The sequence below is a fragment of the Mustela nivalis genome, assembly GCF_964662115.1.
Source record: "Mustela nivalis genome assembly, chromosome: 10".
In the NCBI taxonomy this organism is placed as follows: Eukaryota; Metazoa; Chordata; class Mammalia; order Carnivora; family Mustelidae; genus Mustela; species Mustela nivalis.
The window spans coordinates 38703540-38714039 of NC_139029.1; the positions used below are offsets into that span (position 1 = coordinate 38703540).

At 41.4% G+C, this 10500-nt stretch overlaps 1 protein-coding gene across 1 annotated transcript; it reads left to right on the forward strand.

The window, feature by feature from the left end:
- Nucleotides 1–1721: 1721 nt before the first annotated feature.
- CDKN2C (cyclin dependent kinase inhibitor 2C) lies at nt 1722–7911 on the forward strand. The gene is made up of 3 exons (XM_082688006.1): nt 1722–2979; nt 3435–3574; nt 7162–7911. Exons 2-3 carry the CDS (start codon nt 3446–3448, stop codon nt 7537–7539), a joined length of 507 nt encoding a protein of 168 aa, XP_082544132.1. The 5' UTR covers nt 1722–2979; nt 3435–3445; the 3' UTR covers nt 7540–7911.
- Nucleotides 7912–10500: the final 2589 nt, after the last annotated feature.

Consider the following 10500-nt stretch of genomic DNA (forward strand, 5'->3'; position numbering starts at 1 on the left):
GAATTTTTTTGGACTTCTTTACGCCTATTTTTTGGCTTTGTTTTTATTTACATAATACAATGATGGGACATCAGAATCTTTTCAGTTAGTTTAGGACCTCCAAAAATCTTAGTCTAGTTCTCTATACATCTTAAATTACCATAAATTTTCCATAACTCAGTTATTCAGCAAAAAGTATCTCATGAAGATTATAATACATATGTATTTATACATAATGAGCATAATTTAAGATTCTTTCTCATTACAGTATCTTCTCTTAGCAAGAAACCATAATAATTGCCAGAAAGCAACTCTTCATAAATTTGAAATGTCTAAGTACATGTAAGAAATGGGAGGAGTTAATTTCTGGTGTTGTAGTTCATACCTGATTCACAATGCAAGTTCAGTTACCTAAGAAAAGAGCTCCAGTTATTTTTTTCAACACTTCTGTCAAAACACTGCCGGACTCTTCCCAGTTTCAACTCTTCCTCTATGTACTAGCCAGTATGTTGCTAGATGTTTATCCAGATGTTTCTGGTGTGTTTTGTTGCTAGTACTCCCATTATACTTCAAGGGGCTGGGTACAGATGTTGCTGGAGGATCTGCTTACTCTAATTAGACCACTTGTCATTTTTTGCTTGGTTTCATTTTGACCACTGGGTGCATCATGTAACCGTGCTGGGTATTTTTAAGAGCAAAAAATGTAGAAACCAGTAGTTAATTAATCTTACATAGCTAAAAGAGGAGGTTATAAGTACAGACAACTGGTGTCTCAGATGAGTGAAATAAACGACTGGGGAACAAACTACTCACTCCTTTACATTTAAACACCCCCCCAAAAAAAGCCCCCATCTAAGTAGAAAAAGAGAGAACTTTGGCAATAAAGAAATGGCCTTGTTAGAAAAGCTTCCCAAGAGTTGTAAATTTAGCTTTAAAAGTTAATTGCTTTTCTCCCTTTTCCCAAAGAAATGAAACATTTCAGTTTCTCGGCCCTGAAACATTGAGTTCAGAGTTCGTCATGGTTTCTTCCCTACACTTTGTCCTTAGTTTTCGTAAAAATCAGTCCATTAAAAACGTTTGCTTTTTCTGAGCACTGTTCTCGACGTCAGTCCGGGTCTCTTCCTCCACCCCCCGACGGCCATCTCTGCCCACCACGACCCCGGGCGTTGATCTGGCAGGTGCGAGGCCAAGGCCCGAGGCTGAGAAAAGGCTGCGGAGTGTATGTATACAGTGCACACACCAGAGGAGGCGGCGGCAGCTGTAGGCCTGGCCGCCCGAACTTCGAGAGCCTAGCGGCGGAGCGCAGAGGCGAGTCAGCCTCCCCGCCAGGGCCGGGGGAAATGTGCTTCGCGCCAGCACGCTCTCCGCCTTCCAGCAGCCAGCGCCGCCGAGCCTCTCAGGCCCTGCGGCTCTCCGCAGCAGTCTTAATTAACAAGCCTCTTCCCCCTCACCCGCCCCCGCCGGGCTCCAGGAGTCCTAGGTTTCGTGTCGCAGACTCCAGCCCGCTAGCCAGCCTGCGGAGGCCAAACCCTGCTCCGCAGGGCAGAACGCCGATCCAGCTGGGGACCGGCCGTGGGGCGGGCGGCCGGAGAGCGGGCGGGTGGGAACCCGTGCCTGAGACGCAGGGAGGGCAGTGGGGAGAGAGGAGGCGGGAGAAAGGGCGCGGGCTGGGGGCGGAGCGAGCGAGCCTGCGAGCCTGCGAGCCTGCGAGCCTGGGCGCCTCCTGGGCAGTGGGCGGTGCGTGGGCGGTGCCCGGCCTTCCCGCTCCGGCGGCGCTGCAACTCAGCCGAGCCTCCTTAAAACTCTGCCGTTAAAATGGGGGCGGGTTTTTCAACTCAAAAAGCGCTCAATTTTTTTCTTTTCAAAAAAAGCTGATGAGGTCGGAAAAAAGAGAGAAGAAACCGGCACCATCTCTGCAGCGGCAACAGAAGCTGCAATTGTTTGAGTGAAAAAAGAAGCCAAAGAAGGAGGGTAGGAAAAGCGCTCAAAGGAGGACAACGCTCAAGTGTCTGTAGGGGCGAAGAGAGCGGGGACCGACGATTTGGGGGGAGGGGGGGCAGCTACAAAAAAACTGTCACTGGGAGCGCTGCGGCTCTGGAGGAAGCCTTGCTGCCCGGCTCGGCTCCGGAGCACAGTTAGCTGGCGGCCGCTGCCCTGTCGGCGGCACAGGCTTGGGGCACAGGCCGGGGGACAGCGAAGGGTCGGCGAAGTGGCACCGGGTGTCGGAGCCGCTGGGCTCTCGCCGGGAGGGCGACGGGACTGTCTGCGCTCTGGCATTGTGGCGACTCCCCATACTCAGACCTTGGCCTGCGCTTCTCTGGTCGCTCCCGATCTTCGGAGGCCCCCAGAAAACTGGGAAAGGAAGGAAAAGACGGCGGCGGCGGCTCAATGAGCGTCTGCAGTGGGAAGTCTGAACTGGCTCGGTCGTAGGCGGGAAGTTACTGGTGGGCTGCCCTGTGCAGCCGCGATGCTGCCGCGCGCCGCCCCAGCAGCCCGGGCCCCATAGACGCTTCCCGCATCACTCGCCTCCTTCCTCACGCTGCTGGGAGTCCCGGGACCTGGTGGGGCCGGCATGACCGACTTACCCGGAGCCCGCCGCGCGCCCGGCAGTCTCCGGAGACGCGCTCCGAGCCTGGCTCCCACGGCCTCTGAGGCTCCGCGGGGCAGCGGCAACCCAGCGGGCGGGCTACGGAGCCTTCCCACTCGGCGTTAGCGTGCAGTCCGGCCCGGACGCGAATAAAGACTCCTACTGAGAAGCGGAGGCCACTGAAGAGTCGTGGAGACCTATAACCCAAGGGCCACGGAACTGCTACTCCCGTTTGCCTTTGACGATCATCTTTAACCCTCGGGAGCACGTCAGCATCCAACCACCGTGGCGCTCTCCCCGCATCGGAGGACTCAGGACTACCCCTTCGGTGAGACGGATGGAGACCGAGCCCCTCCGAGGACCTGCCCCAGCGGTTCTGGCTCGCGCGGCTCAAGTCATCACCGTGAACAAGGGTAGGTTAATGCCTTTTCTTTCCCCCGAAATGTCTTTTCTTCCGCGGTATTTTGTGCCCTGAACTAGTCCCTTAAGTCTCCGCGCACATTCCTCACAGAGATTGTAGTGTAGATACGTGACAACTCTGCCTACATTTTACGTCCAGAGTAATTTGCCGGGAATATGTATACGTTTGTGCGTCTTTCTGTTGAGTCACCAGAATTCTTCACAGGGGTTAAGTTAAAAAGCGAGGAGCGGAGCCCCTCTCCAATGGCTCAGTTTTGCTGAATAATCACGTGTGAATCGAGGGGCGGGCTTTTGGCAGGCTGATCTTACTAGTATTTACTACCAAGCTCTACTCCAGATTAACCATCCCAGTCCTTCTGTCAGTCTCCGATGCCATCATGCAGCCTGGTTAGGAGCAAAAGAAAAGGGAAAAAGAAAAACAACTAATTCATCTTTTCCCGATCGTCAGGACCCTAAAGAATGGCCGAGCCTTGGGGGAACGAGTTGGCGTCTGCAGCTGCCAGGGGGGACCTAGAGCAACTTACTAGTTTGTTGCAAAATAATGTAAACGTCAATGCACAAAATGGATTTGGAAGGACTGCGCTGCAGGTTGGTATCCAGAGAGGTGGGGAAAACAGGTCAACAATGTTGCCTACGTGATCCGGGTTTCTGGAATAACGGCTTTTAAGCTTCCAGGGGTACAAAATTTCACTGTTTTTTTAAGCAAAGTTGGTTGCCATATTTTATATCTTTAAGTGGATCCAACTCCCCAAAATGACGTACTTTGAACAAACTCGTCAAATTCAACAACATCCTCGATATCAAATGGGTTCCAGGTTTGGTCTTAATTTTGGGAATGTTTTTGTGCCGGTAGGGATTTAAAAAGTTGTAGCAGCGCCGAGGTGTGTGTGTTTTTTTAAGACAGTTCTGTAAACACATTATTATGATTATTTTTTGAAGTAAATACACTGCTATTAGTGGTTTCCGTGCTTTGCTCCAATAATTGACTTTAACGTTAATTTTCCTGACTACTGGCGAGGGTGTTTTTCCTTCAAATGCTTCAAGTTTTGACAAACGACCTTTCCTCATTTGGAATGGGTGGCCTGGGCACGGAGACAGGATGTACATTTCACAGTTAATGTAATATCATCCACCCATTCAGGATTGAGGAGGAATTAAAAAGTTGAATTTTCTAATCAGAGCTCAGTTTGTAGTATTTTTGTCTCTGCGGTTGTGCGGTAGTATGTTCTAACTTTCAGTAATTAGATTTACAAGCAAGAAATGAAACATGTCCAGCTGCCAAGTATTGTACCTGATATTTTTTTTTCCTCCTCTGAATGTTAGTTATCATGTAACTTAGTTGAAAGGCTTAGAAACAGAAAAATGGCAAAGTAGTCTCAAATAGTTGCTTTATCAGAGTTCTGGTGGTACTCTTATGAACTGTTCTTTACTCGGAAATGCAACACTTGAAGCTGTTTTTGAAAATCCATTGGGGAGAAGGTTTAGAATGCTTTGTTTTACAAGAATTAGAAATTTAAGCGGCAGGAGATATACTATTAACAGACGAAGTTAAGTCTGGGCATTTTAAAACAATATACTGATCTTAAAAAGTTTTCAGTGTTAAGGAAGCTTATACATAGATACTAAATTATTTAATCTTGTTATTTCGGGTAGATTCTGTGGAATAGGGATTTTTTTTTTCTTTGTCCACCCAATAGTTTTTAATAGGTTTTGGGGTGATAACAATGCTACAAATTTAACACACTGAAAAGTTTCCTATGAAAACCCAAAAGATTATATAAATCTCACAAGGAATGAGCAACTTAACCCATGTTCAGAATAAGATCTTACAGGACTTTTGACGAACAGGAAGACTGGGAGATTAATATTAACAAAGTTTTGGCATTTTTAATACAATTTGTCAATCTTGTTTATATTAAGCATACTTATGTATATACTAACACCCACTTATTGTGGCTTAACCTTAATACATATAATGAAACACACAAACAGGAGTCTCAAGGCTTATTTTCAGTATGCATAATCTTGACTCTGAAGTTGTGTCATAACTCAAGAAAGAACTTTCTTTTAAAACAATTTACAATATTAATATTATTTTTGTGGAAGATGGCAAATTTCCTTCTATAATTATGTTCATTTAACTGGGTTGCAAATTTTTCCCTCCTTCCTAGTGTAAGCTTTCAATCAGAATGGTATCAAAGGCCTTAATCGCACATTTGCTTTACAGAGATCCAAGGTGTCTGTCCCTTATTTTTCCCAGGCCAGGTCCTCAAATGTGACTAAATCTCTAGAGGTAGATGTGGCAAAAATTAGATTGTGTTCATTTTTAACCAAAAAGTTTATTTTATTGAAATTTTCAAAAAATGAAATATATATCATTTTTCCCACTGCCTCCAAAAGAAGGGCTAAATCAGCAGGGTTTTGTCAACAGGGAAGTGTAATACCTTGGCCGTCTATATGGTTTGCATTTATAAAATATTATTTATTCTAAATATATTCATACTTACTTTGTGATTGTTTTTTAAATAAACAGTTTAAAGAGATAGACAACTTTGTATGTATTTTTCAATGGATATTTAATTTCATAAACATTTGAGAGTCCACTATGTAATCTATTTATTTTGTTATGAATATACCTAAATATAAATGAAACCAGTTAAAATGCTGAACTATTTTCTGGCATGTTAATGAGACTACATTTTTTTCCACAACTAAATTACATGTATTATATAATTGCATGCTTCTCTACAAGATATTTTATAATTATGAGAGCATAACAGAGACCCCTATTAGAGTGAAATGTATTCAAACAACCGTAGGTAAGTCTTTTTGATATGAATTATTTGTATGTTGATAGCAAATTTTAATACATTCTGACTTTTAAAATGTTGGCAGTTTACAAATAGCTGTTCCTAAATGTCTGATAATAGCTGCAAAAGGAAATAAGATGGCATCCTCAGCAGATTATTAAATATGCTCAAACAACAAGACAAAGTTGTCTGTCTCAAAATACACATTAAATATCTTATTTTCTCTTCGTTTGCTCATTTTAAAATCAGGAAGCTAGTTAGAACTTTAAGAGACAGTAAGTGATAGAGTAGGATAACTGTTTCATTCTTTTCAGGAATGGTTGCCATGCAGTCATCTCCTGTCTAGTACATGAACTGTCTAGTATCATGAACTTAGCTTTGATAAATCAGTATCATAAACAATGTAGCACACTACTGATTATTTAACACTTTAACAATCGGTAACATTTTAAAATTTCAGGTAAAGGATTCTAAGCTCCAAACACACCCAGTAGCCAGTATGAAATAACTTGCAAAGAAAAAAATATTTTTAAAAAAACTTTGGAAATTTGAGCTATATATATTTGAAAAAAACTTGTGAAGATTAATAATTTAAGAAAATATCAGGTCCTGTGTTTTAATGGATCATTTTTATATTAGGTGATGGAGTCTGATGTGTGGAAACACTTCTTTGTGGGTTTAAAGAAACTCACTCTCCTTATTTCTTTTCAGTAGCTATTTAGAAAATTAATTTTATCTACATCTAATATTTCAGAATTAATAATTCAGGTTTTATGTATTATGAGCATAAGCAAGCAAACAAGAGATTCTCAAATTCTTTTTTTTTTAAGATTTTATTTATGTATTTATCTGACAGAGATACTGTGAGAGAGGGAACAGGAGCAGGGGCAGAGAGGGAGAAGCAGGCTCCCTACTGAGCAGGCTGCCCAAGGTGGGGCTCAATCCCCAGATCATGACCTGAGCCGAAGGCTGATGCCCAACAACGGAGCCACCCAGGCACCCCTCAAATTCCATTTCTTTTATTTTAATAAATTCATGAAATTACGCAAGTCTTCATGGGAGATAGGAAACTGAGTTGTGGGTGAATTTTCCACAAGTTGGACTGGTTCTATTTTACTGATCAATTTATCCTACTTTGGCGTCCCTTTAAAATATTCCATCATAGAAACTCAATCTTTAGAGTTCTTCTACTTTTACCTACTAGTACTTTCTTTCCTGCAATTGAGCCCTTCAAACCCCACCAGGTGGGTCTTCTCCAATCACTGTTTCACCAAAAATAAAGTTATATAAATAGGAGATATGGATATTTTAAAATATTCTTGTAAGAGAACTTAAAGGATTCTCCCGTTTTCTCTTTTTTCCTAGGTTATGAAACTTGGAAATCCTGAGATTGCCAGGAGACTACTACTTAGAGGTGCTAATCCCGATTTGAAAGACCGAACTGGTTTCGCTGTCATTCATGATGCAGCCAGAGCAGGTTTCCTGGACACTTTACAGACTTTGCTGGAGTTCCAAGCTGATGTTAACATCGAGGATAATGAAGGGAACCTGCCCTTGCACTTGGCTGCCAAAGAAGGCCATCTCCCTGTGGTGGAGTTCCTCATGAAGCACACAGCTAGCAAAGTGGGGCATCGGAACCATAAGGGGGACACCGCCTGCGACTTGGCCAGGCTCTACCGGAGGAACGAGGTCGTTAGCCTAATGGAGGGAAACCAGGCGGAGGGAGCTTCAAATTTACAATGAATATGGGGAGGGCTCTCCCACACTGCCTTCTACTTTGTCAGTTAATTGGTTTCCTGTCCTATATTACTATCACTTGTTAAAATTCAGTTTTGTCATATTTTAAACAGCTAGTTCAATCTTCACAGGATGCAAAGTGGAAATCTTAGTCAGATTTATGAACATATTTAAGCAATATCCTTTTCACTTGCAAAATCTTGAGTTCTAACACATAACTACAAATAGCTTTGGCTTTCTCCTGAATATGTTATCTTGCCTTGACTTTTTCCTCGCTTCTCCCTTTGCCAGTCTCAAAACCCAACTTAAGAGACTTTGTTTTAAAAATGTTTTGTCCTGATGCTTCTTTTGCCTAATTAAAACACTTTTTCAAAACAGGACAATGTTTTCCTGTGTTTTACATTCTATCATCCCCACATAGTTTGCCACTTGCTAAGAAGTGTACTAAAAGTTCACAATGTTGTAAGTCTCAACATTAGAAAAATAGTCGAAGTAAAAAACTAGACGTATTCTATTGATGATTCAGTTATTCTTTTCTTCCTCGTGTCTCCCCCCAAAGATTTTACTTGGTGCCTCATATTTCTCTTCACAACAAAATAAGGACAACGTTTTTTGAAGACCTGAAATTATTTCAATATAATTTCAAAATTTTTCTTAATGTTCGATCTTCCCCTTTTCTCAAAGTTAAGTTTAATAGTTGAAAAACAGGCTTCAGAAGTAGCGATCTGAAAACAAATATATTTTAGCTAAAAGTAATTTTTAAAAGAAAATGTCAACTTAAAAGTGCTTCTCCCTAGTTGTTGTTTTTAGATCACAAAGTGAAACAATTGGTTAAATAATACATTTCCCAAAATTATACCATAAGTATACTATCACATTTTTTCTCCCTGAAAGTCAGGAATGTGACATTACAAAATGTTAAGTCTTAAAATATAATGCAAATACAAGTTTTTAGGGGATTAAAAGTGCAGCAAGAAAAAATGTAATGTAAGGGTCATAACTAATTATATATACATGTAAGGGCCTTAATTGCAATATAATAAATATAGAAACATTTACAATAAGTAAATAGGCCACTCTTATATTTGGTACTTGATTTCCACAAAATTTTTTAGTAAAGGCTTACAAAATCTTCTTAAGAATACATTTAGATAAAAATGTAAAAAATTAAGTGAAATAGAAATCTCAAATTTCCAAGAGAATTGTCCAGCATCTACTACTTACTTTAATTTTAATTAAAGACTTTCATCAAAGGATTTCAATGCAGTTACCATTTATAAATTTATAAATACTTTATTCATCACCTCCGACATGAACAAAGATGTTTTATGTGAAAGCTCCCTCCTTCTGCTTTATAAGCTCCCTGCCCTGGTTCCAAAAAGAACAGAATACTTTAAGGTTTACTGAAGGATATGGTTCTGATGCCTGCCCCAACAAGGACTGGAATGGTCGCAGGCAAGTGGTTTTCGGTAATTTATTTTCCATGATAGTATAAAAGAATATAGGAGAAGAAATTTTATCCTTTTCACTTATAACTAAAGTTCACCTTCTTTAAGTACAATAAGACTGCAACTTCTGCCACCCCCAAGCACAAATTACTGAATAAATTTATTTTTGACAGAAACATGATATTAAATTTGAAATATTTAATTTTAAAGTTTAGAAAAAAGTAGAAATTGGGATGTTTTGAAGGAAAAATTGTTGTGTTTTGGATTTTAAAACCAGAATCATCATACAAAATACACTGCTTGAGAAAATGGAATACTTTCTAAACACAAGCCTATTACTAAAAAATAAAAACCCTTCTTACAAGTTGCAACTGTAAAGATTGATGTTTCTGAATTTAAAGTGGAGTTTAATTAACCTTTCAGTATCCAAGTTTCAGCATTAAAATTACTCTTTAGGAAATTCAAACCTAAAGGCATAGGGTGTCTATAAAGCTGGAGAGGAGTACTTCTACAGTTGCTTTATTCTTAAGAGGTTGGAGCACAGTAAGGGGAGTGGGAGCTCTCTCTCTCTCTTCATTAGCCTAAAATTTGCTAAGCATTAAAACATCGGCACATATCTTTGGCTCTTCGAGGAAATAGCTTTACTAATCTAAGTATTTTAGAAATGAGTTATGTGGTCCCCCTCTAGGAAATATGAAAAACCATTATTCAATCTCTCAGAAACCTCGACAATATTCAGCAAGACTTTGTGTAGAAATGTATACGTTGGAAGAAAAGGTGCTGCTGAGTTTAATGGGCTCGAATATGTAAGGAGCTGAGGTAGAGAAGGGTCTGAGACTAATTCAGATGCAGAGCGGGGGCGGCAAGCGCAAATTGGTAGAGTGATCAGCACCCCAAGGAGACAACGCTGTATAAAGGATGGATGATACTTAAGCAGGGAAGCGTTTTCAAATTCAGTTCTTCACTGCGTCCACTTCCAAGTCTGGAAACTCGGGCTCAGTTTTTGCCCAGGAAATTGAATTCAAGCTTATACCTGGGGGAGGAGGGTGACACTAACAGCACCTCATGCCACATTCTGGTCTTTGAGCCACTGAGCAAACTTCGTTTTACCCTATTTCGGTAGTGAATCAGTAGTTTTCTAATAAACATTACATATCTCACAAGGAGGCGATGAGTTCCTCCACACACACTACCCATGGTGAGTGATTAATAGATAAAATAATTCCATCTCAGGAAAGCAATTCAATTGGTAATCTTATAAATTTTCCTGATCATGTTGATGAAAAAACATTGTGGAATCCGTAGCCCGGGACTGGTTTCGAAATCTCAGTCCCCAAAAAGGTGCTTTTGGCTTTTGCCGGGGCGGGGCAGGGCTGGGGGTGTAGAAGTAGTTGTTCAGAAGCGCTGCAAGATCACAGTGCTGGAGCGAGAAAGGGCCTTCCTGACTGCCCTGAGCTACCTTCATCGAAAGATTCCGAGGGGGAAAGTCCCGGTCTTGCTATCTTGAGACTGTTGTAAT

What these genes read in the sequence shown, in the direction of transcription:
- CDKN2C (XM_082688006.1), top strand. Translation starts at nt 3,446, where the DNA reads ATGGCCGAGCCTTGGGGGAACGAGTTGGCGTCTGCAGCTGCCAGGGGG. An exon ending in TTGGAAGGACTGCGCTGCAG is followed by an intron (nt 3,575 to 7,161) that starts GTTGGTATCCAG and finishes CTTTTTTCCTAG; the next exon opens with GTTATGAAACTTGGAAATCC.